Raw genomic sequence first — 18,413 nt, 5'->3', positions numbered from 1 at the left:
CTCCTCTCCTCTTTTTTTATTCTCCAGTCAAAATTACCCTTAAAAGAGACGAAACTTCAAACGTAGACTGAAGATTAAAACGAAATCCACTGTAATTACACATTAATATTTTAAAAGCAACATATTGATTGCATTTGTTTTCAGTTGAATCAATTAGTCTTATGTTCACGTACTGTTTGTAGAGACTTTGAATCTTCTCGCTTGGTAATAAGCTAAACTAATTTTTCCTTTTCGGTAATGGAAAATTCTACATGAAAGTAATTTACGACTTGATTAAATCGGATTGCTTGTAATTAGTAACTCAGTGTTGTTCATTTATAACTTCTCCATTGTAGTGCTCTATTTTTCTGTATGTAATCTTGCTTCTTGCAATGAATTTCTAATTATCGTACAGCAGGTAGAGATCACTTTAATGAACAAGTATTATTCTCTTTGTTTCTTTGTGTTTGTGGAAGCTAGAAATGTTTTATTAAGTTACATGCTACCGTGTTTTAGGAGTTTATTATGTATGAAAGTCGACGTCAGTTTGTATAAAACTTTTAAATATATTTTTATTTATTTGAATCCAGGCCCTGGAGACAGTTCCAGAGGCGGAAATCCTGATGAATTGCAACTTCATTTTCTATCCATGTCATAGAGGAGTTATGATATTAAAGGGAAATAAGATTGAATTACGTTCTTCAGCATTTGCAATTAAAGATGTAATACAAATAGTTTAGATATAGTAGTTCAAGTGGGTTTTTGCTTCAGATTTCCTCTGAAATCTGTCTCTTTCTCAACTTCTGCATCGACGCCAATGGGAAAACCCTACAGTTATAGGTAAATAGATATCTGAATGTTTGAATAATGTCAATCGACTTACTTCTATATTAAAATTTAATTTATTTACATTAAAAGTTAGTTGTTCCTCCGCTTTCTTAAAATCCATAGCACGATCATCATAAGTGAATAAATTATGTTATCTTGGGGATTACTAGCGCACCTGACAGTTCCCGGGAAACGAGTTTTCTGAAGCGTTATCTCTTTACATGATCAAACAAGCTTAGACATGCACTATAAGACTAATGTTAAGTGACTGTCTGACACGTAAAAGGATCGTTCGGATAATAATAACAGAACGAACTATTTTTAACCATGAGAAATGCGGGAGGAATATAGCCTGTTGTTCATACTCAAAGAGGAAGATCTCGAACGATGGTATGGAACATCGTCCGACTGATTGAAGTAGCTGTATATTACAGGCTATACCTGCCGCTCGTCCGAAAAGGGTTAAACTAGAGATTTCTTTTAAGTTTTTTTTTTTTTTTCAAAGATACTGTGTGCAATCAATTAAAGATGAATTCAGGACATCTTTCGAGTATGATCACATAGATATGTATTCCTTCTTTAGATGTGAAATAGAGGTACACGTATCCTGAAACTACAGGAAAGGGATGCAACAAGTCTGTAAGCTCCCAGTAAGTCGGAGGCGTACTGAGATTCTGAGTAAAAACCTGAAGTTGAGATCTACAGAAGGCCAAAAAAGGTCTAACTAGTACTGCCCACTTCTAAGTCAACGACATGAAAAAGGTTTGTTAGAAAGAAAAAGATAAGTAATGGAATTTTCTAGAAGTTCCTAAGAGGAAATGTTGAATGTTTTATGTTGAAAGTCGTATGATCTGAGAACTGAGAGAAAGCAAAGAACTAAGAATGATTTGAAACTTCTTACTGTTAGATGTGTTCATTTGGAGAGCTGCTAGAGCGTTCTAAATCACTGCATGACTTGATGAATTCTTGAAAAACTTCACTTGAAGTTTATGTAAGTTGAAGCGTTTTTCTTACTTCCTGCATCTGAAACAAACAGAAAACTTTCCTTTTCTCTAAAAAGCTGAATATATGCGAATTCAGAAGTTCCTGGTACAGTCATTTAAACAATTCTTTTTTTTTAAAATCCAACAATTTGGTACTCCTTTGTAATCTCAATAAACTGTAGCACCGAAATAGCTACACACTTAGTGTTGTAAATAGAAAAAAAACGGTTCGTATTTTTTCAGAAATGTATGTTTTTTTTTAGAAAAAAAAACATTGCCTCTCGTTTTTTTTCTAAATTTCGTTTTTTTTCAAATGGTCATTTGTAATGCATCTTACGTCTCTTTAAGTATGAAATATTTTTATGTAGGTGTAATCACCGTAAAATGCAACATAAATTAAACGCTAGATACTGATACGCTACAAATATTTCACAATTTACATGAATACCATACCTATTAACAATTCGGGTTTCAGCAGTTTTCATCAATATCAACTAAGAAATAAAAGTAGAAATGAAATTTTGTTTCTTCGTGACTGTAGGCCTTTAACCCTTTCCGGATCTCGGCTTTTTGGGCTATTTTTTAGACTTTCAGGCAAGCAGCTACTGCATCGTCACTATTTATCCTAGGATCATGGTTCATACCTCATTCTCTTCAGAATAGAGCTGGCTTTTAAATGGTACTACTTGCATACTCATACCATATACCAGGAGCGGGAAAAATGATGTCAAAGCGAACATTTCTGAGGGAAATTCTTTTTCTCACACTTTGGGCCCCTCTGGAGCGGCCCTGTGTGAACGTAGCCATCTAAAAAAAAATCTGATAAATAGTACTTGATACACTAAATGTGTGTGCCAAATTTCAAGTTTCTATCTTGGATACTAAGGGCGGGAGAAATTTTATCAGGAATTCCCACCATACCCCAAATTACCGTAAAACACCATGATCTCAGGTAAAAAATTTCCTGAGACATCCCTAATTACCCTAGCGTCATGTTTCGCCCATCATTTTCTTCAGTTTAGAACTGCCTTTCAGGCGGTATGACTCACGTGTCTCCATCGTGTATCTAAGGCGGGAAAATCCCGAAAAAGGGGATTTTTGGGTCTAAATATCCTTTTTTTTAACTTTTAGCCCCTCTGGACCCCCCCTGTTTTAACGCAGAGATCTGATAAATACTACTAGGTGGGCTGAATGCAGGGTTGGCTGGTTTAAACCAAGGTGATTTAAACCATAGTTTAAACCTTGGTTTAAACCAGCTGTTTTTTTCAAAAAGAAAAACCAACTGGTTTAAACCAAAAAAACGAAAAATGTGCGTAAAAGTGTAACTATTCGTAAAATCTTAATGAACACACATTTGTGGGTTATCACGTTTCACTCCCATATACTATTCGTACTATATTCAGATCTAAATTCCCCATTCTTTATTCAAAGAGATTATATTATAAAAACAACTTTTTTATATAACTCTATGGATGTTTCTTTTGTGATTTTTTAAATAGTTATTATTGTTATGCAACCAAAGGAAAATTCTAAACATTGTTTCGTTTTAATGTTTAGTATTGATAAAATACATCAAAATGCCGTACTTTTTTTGGTGAGGGGGTCATACAAACCCCACGAGAAGCTATTATTGAAATAACAAGAATCTTTGGTAACTATTTATGTATTAATGGGTCAGAGCCAAAGTGGACTCAAATAATTCGTATCTTTATTCACTTTTCTTACTGATATGCAAAGTAAGTCGTTATATTTCTTTGGACTAATAAAAGTCATAGTGAACTGACTTGGACTAAATTAATTCTTCTCTACTCTGTAGTACTTTGAAATTGTCCATATGTAATTCTGTATAATGGTTCCACTTGTGCAATTGTTTATCCTTTTGTTCTGTCCTAATGTCTGTTGACGATCATATTAACAAATACGCAAAGATCAGTCAACGTATTTTTATCAGGAGTCCTTCGTGAGTGAGTCGGCAGATGAATCGCATTTGTGGCCAATTAGGCCCGGTTTCGAGTTAAAATGGAGGACAATTTCTCTTGGATGTAAGCCGAGAAGCGGTTTGGATTCCGCTTTAAGCTTATGTGACCCCTTCCAGCATAACCTGGTTGTTCCATACTAACACTAAGGCGAAACAAGCTTATTTGGGAAAAATTTTGGGAAAAATTCCCTTTTTTATTTCTATTATTTCCTTCTTGTTGTCTACGTTCGAACAAATGTACCAGTGTCTAACAGCCTCATCCTTAGCCTACACAGCGCACCATAAAAAGTTTTACTAGAATAATTAGGAGAAGTACAGTTGAGGTTTATAATAAACCATGTTCTGGAAATGGTAAGAAAATGGTGAATTTCTGAGGTAGAATGAGATTTTTTTTTAATTTCATGCTTACTTTGTTATATATCGCCATGATACTTGTAGGATATATTCTTGGAGCACTACGGTTTATTTTCAGATAGTTTTCGTCTGTCTGATGGCAGCGTTTCCAGCCAGAAGAATTAATTCCCGCTATTAGGTGAAAAATTCGGAAAATTTCCCTTTTCCCCTGTATTATTACTCTCTTACTGGCTACATTGAAACAAACGTACCACTACTTGAAAGCTTCCTCTTTACCCTACCGAACGCACCATATAAAGTTTCAATAAGATAATTAGAGAAGCTGTACCCCGGCATATTTGATTTTTGCTTCTGAGGCGTAAAAAGTGTCAAAATTTCATGTGTATGACAGAATTTTTTCTTTCCCTCTTTGAATGGAAGCCAGCGACTTCAAGATTTCACTGTACCTTGTCAACACACCAAAGATTTGTTTAGGTGACTTGAACCCATATAGCAGCAGTGGTGCTAGATACAAAAAAATTTTGAAATTCGGTTAGGGAATTTTTTTGTAAATTTTCACCCCTACATTTCCCTCAATAATTTCCCACCCGTTAGCAACACTGCAACACAACTTACACCAAAAAATAGCCACATCCATTTTCTTAAAAACAAGGCCTTAACCGTATCAATCGAATGAATAGTTTTTGAGCAATAAGTCACTAACTAAAGATGTAGGAAAACGCCAAAAATGACCTGGGGCCGAAAGGAATAATCACACAATTTTGCTAGTATAGGTTCAAAGAAACAAACGATTTGTAAGTTACGAGGGCTTCGACTCAAGTTCTGTTGATTATTTCAATAATCTGCAACATAAATCAATAAATAATAGTTGCCAGAAAAAAAAACAGACTTTTGAAAAAAAACATGAAAAAGAACGATGTTTTTTATTGAAAAAAAACTTCACAGAAAAAAAACCGTTTTTTTACAACACTATACACACTACTTCAATCGGACATTTCTTGTCATTACTTTTTTTTTTTTTAACATACAACTGAAATCATTATCAGGTCACTTGGCGCTAGTTGAGAGGATTCCATACACCACAATTCTCCTCGTTTTAGATTTTCAAACTTTACTATGCATAAGTATCGGAAGTTGTACACCCATGTCCATCTGTCTATCAACAGGAATCAGAGGAAAAAATGGTAAGAGAAATTGATTAAAAAAAAACTGTTTGAGCGTTCGAAGAGTAGGTTCCATGTTATCTACGGAATCGAAACTACTAGAAATTAATTTCTCACTTCACATTTGGTGGGTTTTAGTATTGCGGAAACCTTTCACTTTACTGGTATTCGAATATACGCAATTCGTCTTGGACAATTTTATTCTGTTGCAGACACAAACTTAGCAGCATGTATTATTCTGAGAAGCATGTATTTATTCTGTTTTCTCCAACCGTACCAGAGATTTTAGGTTGATTAGTTGCTCTATGTTCCTCAGTTCTCACCGATGAACGACTTGCAAAGACAAAAGTGCAAACGAACCATAGCTAACAAGTATATGCCTCTACTGTGCCTGTGCCCTTGTGTTTCCGATCTCAGTAATTCTTTCTATCAACGGATACATTCTCACTTGGAAGTGGATTGAAACCATGAACGAAATTAAGTTCCACTCAATAAACTTCTGGGCAATTAGCAGAAGTCATCATGTATTAGTCGCCAAGAAGTGATCGTGACTCGCTCGCATATCGGACATTCGCGACTGACACATCCCTGTTTAGTGCACAACGCGAACTGTCCGCATTGTCAAGACTGTATTGTTTTACTGTATATATATATATATATATATATATATATATATATATATATATATATATATATATATATATTTACGGATCCCCACCTTCCAGCTTGTATTATTTCTTCGAGCACATATTAACTGCAAACACGAGCTATTGTTTATAATTACGATTACAAGCAGACGCTAGAAGGAAGAAATCGGAAGACACGAAGCCGGTCAGGAGTAGACCGAAGACGGACGAACCACTCAGAAGTCACCCATAAAAGAGGACCGGGAGAGGACTAAACTATCAGTTCGCGACTGATCAACTAACCTACAACACATGCTCCTGAGGTTGCATTGGACAAAGGAGCTCCTACCTTACGTACTTTCTAGGCTGCCTTGGGCTAAGGAAATTTCTAATCACAACCATACTCCTGGAGGCTGATGAGCTAAGGGGGTTCCTTATAAAACAGTATCCTAAAGTTAAAAGGAAATTCCTTAACCAATACCCTGAAGGCTGCTATAAGCTAAGGAGTTCCCGTACATACCTAACTTAAACGTATATCATCCGTATATCACTTTATGTGTGCCAAAGACTCACTTGAAAACACATACTGTATTTACAGAAAACTTTTGTAAATTGTTGTATGGAGTATTACTTTTATAATAAAATTGGTGAAGGGCTAATCTCGGACTGTTGTTGACTCTACCAAAAGAACATTTCAATATTCATCATCTTTTTGTAGAATGTCCAGAATATTCAGATCTCGGATAACGTTTAAAACTACCTGAAAATCTTAGTCATCTTTTGGGAAATAATCCGATCTTCAGTGACGTATTTTCACTTTCAGTTGTGAGCTTGGTATAATTAATATTCTGTGAGCTTTATCTTTTTATATTTTTTGTGTTATTACGATTGTTATTGCACTTTTTGAGTTATTTTCCTGTTATATATTTTACTTCTTCTTATCTATTCTTTTTAGCCTTTTCGTGACCTCTGTTTTATTTTATTTTTAACCTCTTATTTTCTAGAAATACGAACTAGTGCTGTTAAGATTCGAATAATTTATTATTCACATATTTGGATAATAATAAATAGTGGTTCGAAGAATTGCTCGAATATTGAAAACAAATATTCAAATATTCGAATAATAGAAAACATATTCAAATAGTTCTTCGAATAACAGATATTCTCAATAATTTTAACAACACTACACTACACTACAAACTACTATACTTCAAAAATCTCGGCGCTGAGATCTTTATTAAAGCATAATGAATCAATCAACCCTTGTTCCTCTTGTCAGCGTGATCCAAGGCTCGCTCCCTGATTAAACCAAATCTAAGATAAATCCAGAGCACTGGTTGCGATCCTATTATAAGCAGTAAGTCTCGTCATATATGATTTCAGTCCTACAAAATTCAAATCAGTCAATAGATTCTATGCTCGTAGTAGAATTCGACTAGGCACCAAAAACAGCATGTAACCACACAGCGTCGAAAGAGCATCTTTGTTTTTTGATACTGTGGGGTTGTGTAGTACATTATTATTATTATTATTATTATTATTATTATTATTATTATTATTATTATTATTATTATTATTGCTATTATTGCTATCGGAATTTACTGACTTTTACTTTGTTTTTCTAAATTCCAGTTTGCTGACGAGCACCCGAAAGAGGTAGAAGAATTGTGGGCTACGTTGTGTTCGTGCTGGCCAAACAATTTGAAAGTCATTATTCGTTACTTGTTGATCATATCAGGCATGGCACCACAAGAATTGCTACCCTATGTAAGTATTAATAGATATATTGAAGATACTCTTTCACTTGCGAACAGTACTGTTCCAAAAAGAATACGGAGAAAAGCATCACTATCTAACATCAAAATGACACAAACACTATATATGACACTAGTGTTTGTGTCATATTCATGTTAGATAGTGAAGTTTTTTTCCATATTCTTTTTGGAACAGTACTGCTCGCAAGTCAATGAATATCTTTGTTGGAAATTTATCATTATTTTTAGATTTGCTACTTGGTTTATGGATCCGAATTTATATAGAATTTTTCTCTTTTCCTTAAGGCTTAAAACGCACAAGAACGCAATAATTGGTAGGCCTATCATAAAATTTCTTATACATAAACATCGTAATCCTACATTTAACGAAAGCTTCATATGATTTCAAGAAATAATACTATATACATAATGCATTTAAATCCGCATTTAAGGAGAAATTTCCCACATATAACAATATATATACAGAAGAACATCATTGTTCACAGGACACCATATTTACTAGAATCGATAAGCCCACTTGTAAAAGAGTATTTTGATAGCTATCGACAAGAGCCTAAGTGAATTTATTCATAAATTTGTTGTAGCCTTATTTGTATTATTTTTCTGAGATCAAAAATGTTAATGTTAGCAATTCATTTTCTTCAAGGTTTTTCTTAGTTTTCTCTTTGATATGTTCGATACTTTTTGCTCTGAATTTTAGTACGATATTTTTCAGTCTTTGGAAAGTAAAAATACCGATAAGTCGTATTAAAAAAAAAAGTTTAGATTCCGTGCTTTGCCGTGTTACAACCTGTTTGCAGATACAATCTTTTTAAATGAGCAATCCCTGAAAGTGCAGATCAAATCATTTAGATGTACTGTTTTAAAAACGTACAAACGTGTTAAAATATTAAAATCTCATATGATACATCTTAGTAATATTTTTTTATAATGTACATTTTTAATGTATAATTGTGTATGTCCAACGTTGTTAATTGTTAAGAATGACAGGCTTTTTAAATACAGGAAACTATTAAACGTGTAAATGATCTTGTTTCTGTAGGGTTTATACAGTATAACTAGAAATTTAGTTAGTTCAAATCGGGTAAACGGCTCCTGAACGGGACGTGTTATCATCTTCATGATCTTCCAATACACTCTCAATAATTAGTCAGGTTTCTAGCTCAGCAAGCCAGTATCGCACTTCACATCTCTCAGCAACTGGCGTTTCATGGTTGAATGAACTTCCTCTTTTTTCTGAAATCAGCATTGCAACCTTCTGTCTTAAGATAAAAAAAAATTAAATACAGTAAAACCTGTCTTCAACGGACCCTTTATTAAACGGAAAGCTGTCTTAAACGGAAATATTTCACGGTCCCATGAATTTTGGAGAACAAAGCGTGTAAAACTCCCTTCATTAAGCGGAAACTGTGTTACACGGACAACGGAAAGAAAAATAAACATTTAACGGAAAATTCTGAGTTCCGGACAACAGCGTTTAGAAGATGTTTAGACATTTTGTGAGACATATACATTACACTGTCTGCGATAAAATGTTCTTTCTTTTGTTAAATATTTCTGGGCAGTGTTGACCTTCCCCAACCACTACTCATATTCACCTCCACAAATTGTCCTTAATCCCCGCAACTTAATCAAGAATCATACGGAATGTCGGAAAGAAGAAAACGAGATAGAGGAAGAAGAGGAATACGATACCCAGTTCCAAGAAGAGTGTAGAATAAATACATATCAAGATTCCCTCAGAAATTTAAAGAAACTGGAAAAATTTGCCTTATTTCCAAATTGCCTTTGCCTTATCTGCCAAATGATTCTGATTCACTTAGTATAATTTTTCAGGCTAAAGTTTATGCGGAAAGTCAAGCGGCCAAGCAGCAATGTACACAGAGAACCCTGCTTGGCTATTAGAAAAATAAAGAAAACGCGTTCATAGCATATTTTGTATTCATTTTAATTTTTTTGTGTATTTATTCGTAGAAGAAAGAAGTACTGTAATCGAAGAATATACGTACAGCAATATATTTTCTCAGTATGCCCCTTTATAATAATGTATTTTAAAAAAAAAGAAAGAAAGGAAAGGTCTACCTCCACTAAGCGGAAACCTTTAACGGAAATTTTTGCAAGTCCCGCTCGATTCCGCTAAAGACAGGTTTCACTGTATTTAACAGAATAAGGAGATATCACTAATAAGTTTAATTTCGAGGGTACACTAAGTAATACGAAGTACATCACACATAATCTTATTATTAACTTCCTAGTAATGATAGGAGACAAGACTTGAAACTTACGGCTTTTATAAGATTCAGGAGTGGTAGTTATGTCTTGCGAGTGGCATCTTTCTGGATTATCTTCTCAAACGTAATCAGTTTTATCAAAATGACTCAGGTGATTCTGCTTATATTTAATAAATACATATTTAAATCCAATAACCCAAGAATAAAGCGTAAAACAAATTCATATATAAAAAAATATGCAGGAAAGGTAATTTGCTGTTGGGGTGAGTTTTTATTCTCTAATATAGCATGCGATTTTATTGATACTTCCTTCAACTTGCAGAAATAACTCTGTTTGGGATTGCAATACATCAAGTTTACGTGAGGTAAAAGGGGTAAATTCTACCCCATGTTGCACGTTTGAACATGCTCATACAAAATAATTTTCCAGTGAAACCTACCGAATAAATTATTCGATTTTATTAAAATATGTGTACATTTATCTTCTTTATCGCATTCAAACAATCCTCACTTGTTGCGATTGAAAATAGTAGTGTACCCGGGAACAAATATCCCAGACTTTTGGATTTCCATATTTTAAATAATATAATAAGAAAATAATTTTCTCTGAAGACGTTCGCCAAAATTGCTAGATTTTGACATAATAAAGCGTTTAGTTTTTTTATGGCTTAACAAACATCCCAATGCATACAGTTAAAATAGATCAAGACTCCCTTATTCTCCCGATATTCTGAAAATTATTTCCACGATAACTTTCGTGAATATTATTCGTTTTTGGACAACGTAGTATATATATGTATATTGCTTGCGATTTAAACTAGTGAAGAATGGTGATAATCATGGGTAGGTTATCCCGCTGGCACTTGAAAGTGTCTTCAATAGTAAGTTTCGTAAAAATAAAAATGGTGCAATCTGTGCATTGTAGTATATTATTTCTGATGCCTGAAAGTTGCCACAATTTCCTTGAGTTTATAATCAATCAAAAATGAAAAAGTTGTTCTTTTGAACATGGCTTTAGAATACATTTTGTGATGATAAATTATATTTTTAAAAAAGTCAAAATATCGGAATCACAAATAAGAATACTGCATGTAATCAAAATCATATTCGATATTACGGCACTAAGGCGAGTCGAGCTGGGTGAGCGCCCCTCGCTATGCCACTGCCTCAAGCATAATCGTTGGACATTAAACTAAAAAAAACGTATCAGAAGAAAATCGGCGATGCTTATTATTATTATTATTATTATTATTATTATTATTATTATTATTATTATTATTATTAGTAGTAGTAGTAGTAGTAGTAGTAGTAGTAGTAGTCGTAGTAGTAGTAGTATGAAAAATACGTCCTACTGTTTGCTAGATTAATATTCGCGTGTAATTTAGCATGTTAAAGCCGTCTATTTGTAGGGGGGAAATTCAGGTGTTGGCGCCTTAAATTTGGATGTTTCTTCAATATATTATTCAGTGTGTTAGCACATCCTAGGCAAAATACTGCTGGTTAGAATATCCAAAGAATTTATAACATGTGATATTGACATTTATAAAATGTCACGATAAATTATATGCTGTCTCCTAGTAGGTCCTACTAAGTAGGCTACAACCTCGAGGCGCGATATCAACTTCCCCTCACACTTCATCCAGGTTTATGACTAGCAGTATAGTGGTAGTGTATAAATTATTACCATTACATTGGCGTGCTTAAAAGTTAAAAATTGCAGGGGAAATATACGTTCCTTTGTCATAATTCATTTCATTAAATAAATAACAAGTGCAGGATTAATATACTCCCTTTGTCAGTTATTAGTTTCGTTTACACACACACACACACACACACACACACACACACACACACACACACACACACACACACACACACAGATATATATATATATATAATATATATATATATAATTTTAACGAAATCATTAGAAGAGTAATCACAAAAACATACTGTGGTGGGCACAGTATACTCACCATTGGTAGTGTGAGAGCTAATATGGGGGGTAAAAATTAACATGCTCAAGTCCGTACTTACATTATACTTTTCTCCTTTTTGTGAAGTTCTCTCATGTTACATTACTACTAATCTGAAGATTATTTGTGGTTTACCAAATGGAGCCATGAAATGCAAGAGATATAGAGAATCAGTCTTTGTTTAAAGATGTGTAGCCTCATCCAACTGTAACAATAGAATTGAATGTAATAATAGAGCTCTTTGCAAGTAGTACGTCTAACCACATTACGGGAAAACATCCAAGAGATTCAACTTCTCAAAAAAAAAAAAAAAAAAAAAATCATCTCTCATTGTTCATTGAAGTTTCCCGAATTCCAGTAAACTTTTGCCTCCATCTACCTTACACTGGAGAACTTCTTGTAATCAAGAAGAGTTACTCATCCGCAAAGGAAGATAACTAAGACTGGACTTTCGAGACGACTACACGTAACCTAGGAATTCTAAAGTTCTCCTCTAGGCTTCACCCTTTCAGGCATAGACAGACAAGCAATGAGTAATTTTGTTCTTGAAGTCCCAATTATTTACTTCAAGTTTTCTTAAGACAATTTACAACGGTACATTGTATATTTGTATTATAAATCTTTATTACTTTGTAATTTTGGACCATAAGATATTCTAAATATGTACTAGGCTGGCTGATTTTAATATCAGAAGAAGAGAAAGAAAAAGAAATAGTGTATAGATATAATGTTAATATATAAAAAGATTTTAATCAAATGTTTTAAATAATAAGGTTTTTGGGTATTTCGTTGTCAGGACAACAAGATATAAATAAATGGAATTATGGCAGAGAAGTTTGCGTTTTAGTGGCTCAATTAATTTAATAAAAAGCGAACCGTTATAAATTTTCATTTAATATTTTAGCTTGTTTTAGTGACCGTTTCTTCAATTGTGTCTACTCTCTTATAGGTTAAGTACCTAACTGGAAACTGATGCACATATGCTTTCAAAATCTTGGTAATGGAACATAGTATTGTATACGTGAGAAACTGTTATATTTTCCTCGATGTATTAGGTTCCTGGATAGTGTAAACGTGACAAAACATATACGTGCCAATATTTCTCACAGAATTCAGTTATTTTTAATAACAAGTAATTTATATGATAGATAGTTTCTCTTCTGCACTATGTGTTAGAAGACAAACTGTCTTCTGTTAATTATTAGAGAAGAAAAACGGCAATAGATATAGTGTGTTAGTTATTAGGAGATAACAAACAACAATATATGCTGTCTGTTAGTTATTAGAAGAACACAAACGGCAATAAATACTATTTATTAGTTATTAAGAGAAGAGAAACGACAATAAAACTATTTATTAGTTATGTTTCGTTTCTTTAAAATAGAGAGATTTGTTACTAATTTGAATAAATGATTATAGGATATTGTTTATTATTCGTTATATTCAGATGTGCACAGTTCAATTGAATGGTTTTAGTATCCTCGGTAAAAATGAACAAATACTAATTCAGATGCATCTTAATTATTATTGAAACAAGTTACATTGAATTGAAAGAAAATTACAAAATAATAAACATAGGAATTGTAATTTACAACAAATTAAGCCTGTCGTGGAAGAAGACCTCCATGCACCGAACTTCTTATGTGTCGTCTCTTTAGCATAAATAATGAAAGTACTTACAGGATAATTTGATTATATGAGCTGAGGTCCATCCTGACCAGGTTTTCCAGTTCTAGTGGTCGACTAATTATGCCCGTTCTGACTGACCGACTGACTGCCTAATGACTGACCCTTTGTTTACTATTTGTTTAGTTTAAATACCCCTGGTTTTTGGCTTTTCATCTGTGTAAGTTCCTTATTTTGTTTATGTAATTTGTCATTTTCACTTTCATTTTTAGATTTCACTTTCTTGAAAGTGAATTTGTTTATGGCACCTCAGCCTGTTTCTTTTTTAAGTTCAAAAGTTTTTAATATACATCGATGTGTTGAAAGTTACATTACAGTTATTAGGACAAGATAAACGACAATAGATACAGTCTGTTATCTATTAAGAGAAGGCAAATGACAATAAATAGTGTCTGTTAGTTATTAGAAGACAAACCACAATAGATATAGTCTGTTGGTTATCGACGTATTTTTTTTTACATATACAGGGCGTCTCTAAAGTTTGACCCCGGGTCATTTGTTCGGAAACGGTCGGATAGATGAAAAAATCAGGGAAGATGTATCCCATTATTTTTAGGGGCACACGATTTGAGTGAAAAAGTGCTGCCTCAGGGTCCTCTGGGCGGTCCCAGATGGGGTTCAACTCAAAATTTTTCAAATGACAGGGGGGTCAATTAGTATTATTGGAAAGGTATTGTTAAAAAAAAATAAGATAGTACCAGTCCCAAGTTCCTACACGAACCCTGTGTAAAATGGCGGTCGGTCAAAATGTCAACACAGTTTCCATTGAAATGTCTGTAGCCACCCATAGAAATCTACAGCAGGAAATCAGATGTAAAACGAGATAGACATATTTCTCATCGTTTCAAAAGTATAATACTTATCGTGGTTAAAAAAAACGCCCCAGGACGTCCTTAGAATCCCAAATGGTGTTCAACTCAATTTAATTTTAAATAGAAAGGTATATGAAGCGGCGTGTCGTTTGAAATATCTGAATCAAGTACGTAAAATCCTCGTCTGTGTTTGTGTCGTTTGAGCATGTGTAGAAGTATGTGCATGACTTCCATTCTGCTCATCTCCCTAGTCCCACTATGATCAAATTTCGAGTACAATTACATGATGTAATACTGAATTGAACTTTAGCTTAATAAATGCTAAAATTGCACACCATTCACCTCATGACAATAATATAAACGATCTTCAAATGTCTGACGTACGTGCAAAAAGTGGTGGTATCTCCCGAAAGCTGTAGTAATTCGGGTCCTTAATTCCAGTAATGAAGTTGGTTGCGTTCTGTAGACTACAGTTTTCAGGTGTCCCCATAAGAAAAAGTCATTTAGAGAAAAATCTGGGGATCGAGCCATCCACCCCATTGCTCCCTGTCTACCAGTCTATCTGTTTGGGAATCTATGATCCAGATGCTGACGCACAGTGCGATCATAATGTGCAGGACAACCATCCTGTTGAAATATAATTCCTTCTGCATCAGATTCTGGCTCGCCTTCTTCAGTCGTAGCAGTTTCAGTAAGCATTGTAACGAGAGGGTCTACTAGATTTACGAGCAAATCTAAATATTTTTCTCCAGTTAAATTGTCATCAACGAACAGAGGCCATATGATATGGTTTCCTAAAATTCCCGCCCAAACATATACTTTTTGTGGTTCTTTAGTATGTCCCTCGTTTAAAATATGGGGATTTGCATCGCTCCAGTAACGCATATGTTGGGTGTTAACACGTCCATTAAGAAAGAATATGATTTCGCCGCTGAAAGAAATGTTGTGTACAAACTGATTATTTGCAGCGATTCGTGCAGTCATTACTTCACAAAACTCAAGACGACGATCAAAGTCATCCTCACTGAGCTCGTGAGTAATGTCCATTTTACATGGATGAAACGAATGTTTTCTCAGGATTTTGCCGATCATGGGTTTGGGAATGCCCAAGGAAGCACTCATTTCCTTCAAGAATTGCTGGGTGTTATAATAGCGTTCCCAAGACTTCCAGCACTGTGCCCTCTTCCACTTCAGGTCGACCAGAGCGTGGCCGATCCTTTACACTGTGTATTTCGCGAAATTTCTGTACAAAATCGGATACGTACTTGTGATCGATTGGTCGGTCAGGAAATAATTCAATGAAACTTCTACAGGTTGTTCTGCAGTTTCGACCACATTCCCCATAAAGGAAAATTATTTCCACTTTGTCTTCCGCTGAGCGTACAATCGAATGGCCGGTAAGTGCGAAAACAGCGCGAAATTACGTAAGAAGTGAAAGTGTAAATGATTCGATTTTGTTGCTTTAAACTAAGGCAAAAACACACCTATTAATTCGTACAGGCAATACGTTACTGCCGCAGCTGTCGATGTTGGTGACTAAAGATATACCACATTGACTTGACGTCTTGCATTCCAAGCGCTGCTATCGACTGAAGGAATTATACTTCCTTTAGCTAAGGCTCTCTCACTTAACAACAGCTGAACCCTTATTGGTTAAACGCGTGGGTGTGTCGAGGGTGTGAGCTTTAGTTCGCATTTTTGCCACGAATCAAGACATTTTTGCAGCACCATAACACGTGAACGAGACAATGTGGCTACACAGGCACAGAAGCAAACTCTCTTCTCCACGAAGCACAGAAAAAGATTTTCAATTCCTGTGTGTACGGAATGTTGGTTCAGAAAGGGTGTTTATCAGAGGTGCCAGTAACCTTGAGAATTAGTTTGGTCAAGTCTCATTGTCGTTGTGATATCTGAATACCGCCATTTTGCACAGGGTTCGTGTAGGAACTCGAGACTGGCACACTACTTGACCCCCTTGCCATTTGAAAATGTTGAGTTGAACCGCATCTGTGACCCCCAAGGGACCCTGGGGCAACATTTCTTCACTCAAATCTTGTGCCCCTAAAAATAATGGCATACGTGTTCGCTGATTTTTCCACGTACCCAACCGTTTCCGAGCAAATAAACCGGGGTCAGACTTTATAGATGCCCTGTATAATAAATAAATAAATAATATGTATCTGTTTCAGCAGAATAAAACTGTCGGCGAATCACATAAATTTCTCTCGCTTTTCGTGAGACCACAATAGCTCAGTGTTAGAGCGCTCACCTCTAATGTTAGGCTTTACTTGGTTCGATCCCAGGCTAAGTGAGTTTGTGGTAGACAAACATTGTATCCGTGGGTTTTCTGGAAGTTCTCCCATTCCCACATTTTCATTCTACCATTTTTTAAAAATAATATTTCACTTTCATTAATCATCCGTGTAGTTGTGACAATTGCGACCATATTGTCAATTATCTTGTATAAAATTTAGAATAAATATTTTATATCTAGGCTAAAAATTAACCAAAGACTGTCGAGTAAGAAAATTACTCACATGTAGGCATATGACATATTCAGTTAAGAGGATTGCTCTAGCTCAATATTTGTTATATGTTTGGCTCACAAAAGCGCATAATTGAAAAAAAAAAAATTAAATGAAATCTTTGAGTTTTACGTCCCACTGTTATGCCGGTTAGGCTAAAGGAGACGGTGATGATGAGTAATGAATGAAATGGTGGAATGAAGAAAGTGGGAGGAAACGGGAGAACCCCGAGAACACCCACGAACACGGTGTTTGTCCACCACAAAGTTCACTTGGCGGGGGCTGGTTTCGAACCCGGGACCCCAAGCACCAGAAATGAAAATCTACCACTGAGTCACCGCGGCCCCCGAATAATTGAATCTGGTCCATATGACGCCACTAGTTTGTACCTGAGGCAAGTACCTCGACGTATAGCTTGTATGATCGTAAAAGGGTCAGTTCCTCTGTTACGTTAAGTCGAAAATTACACTCTGCTCTTATTGGAACATTCGATAGAAATGATTGTTTAATTAGAAAACCTACCGATAAGTACACAATCTTCCAATGTAATTAATTCCGCGAAGAGAGTTATGTTTCTATTTAATTGTTTTTATAGCTTTGAAATTCATCGAAGATGAGAACAAACGTAAGAAACTCTGTTAATAAATTAGAGTCGATCTTTTTGTGGTTTTAAGCCTTTGTTCTGGGATTCTTACGAAGTGAAAGGGACTAAATGTTAGTGAATCTTGTAAAGCTTATTACTTTTTGCTTCTGTCCCTTGAGTATATATATATATCTGATTACGTTCATTCTGATATTGGAATTCCTTTGCTAAGATTAATTGCACTTCCTTTTAAGAAGGTATCTGTAATAATTGATGAAAGTTTTTTTTTTTTTTAATGAAATTGTCTCTGTGGTAGAGCTTTTTTCCGAGGTTCTCCTAAATTGATTCTAGTTTCATTCCAGTTTTGTGTGCTCTTATTCCCTTACAGCCAATTATTGCTGCTGTTTCTGATATCCAATTTTATAGAGGCGGAAGTTAATAAATTATTCAGACAAGTGGAAAGTAGTATATGAAGTTATTTTTTTAAAGATAATACATCGAGATCAGTGAATATCGTGTATTAGAGCAATATATTAAAACAATGATTCTATATTGTGTTGTAACAACAGTCGTAGCGATAAGAGCAAGCACGTACCCAGAAATGTTTGTAGTTCATTACTCTTCAATTTGACTTGCAAAAGATAATAAAAAAGAAACCTTAAATATTTCAGAACTCATTTATGATTAGCTTAAGAATTCTTTATTATCTAGAAACTGTTTTATAATTCTGTCTTTGAATGTTTTTCCACGAACCAAAGTCAGCTATTTTATACAAGTCATAGTTCATGCATTGACAAATCTGATTAGGGATGTTTATCACTGTAGATACACGTACTTATATACTTTCATTGCGAGTACAGTAAGTGTACGAAGGACAAAACGACTTGGATTCTCTTAAGAGTCTTCATCCCGGC

At 34.7% G+C, this 18,413-nt stretch overlaps 1 protein-coding gene across 1 annotated transcript in view; it reads left to right on the top strand.

Annotated features, from left to right (window-relative positions):
• fry (microtubule binding protein furry) overlaps window positions 1-18,413 on the top strand; it is a 1,411,512-nt gene that overhangs the window by 1,063,535 nt on the left and 329,564 nt on the right. The window contains exon 29 of the mRNA XM_081727912.1: window positions 7,544-7,678. Within this exon, the coding sequence (XP_081584038.1) occupies window positions 7,544-7,678 (135 nt within the window). The remainder of the gene's footprint in view (window positions 1-7,543; window positions 7,679-18,413) is intronic.

Source organism: Thermobia domestica, chromosome 10 (genome assembly GCF_964235325.1).
Source record: "Thermobia domestica chromosome 10, izTheDome1.hap1.1, whole genome shotgun sequence".
In the NCBI taxonomy this organism is placed as follows: Eukaryota; Metazoa; Arthropoda; class Insecta; order Zygentoma; family Lepismatidae; genus Thermobia; species Thermobia domestica.
The sequence above is the reverse complement of the archived record's forward strand: the minus strand, read 5'-3'. Positions and strand labels throughout refer to the sequence as shown.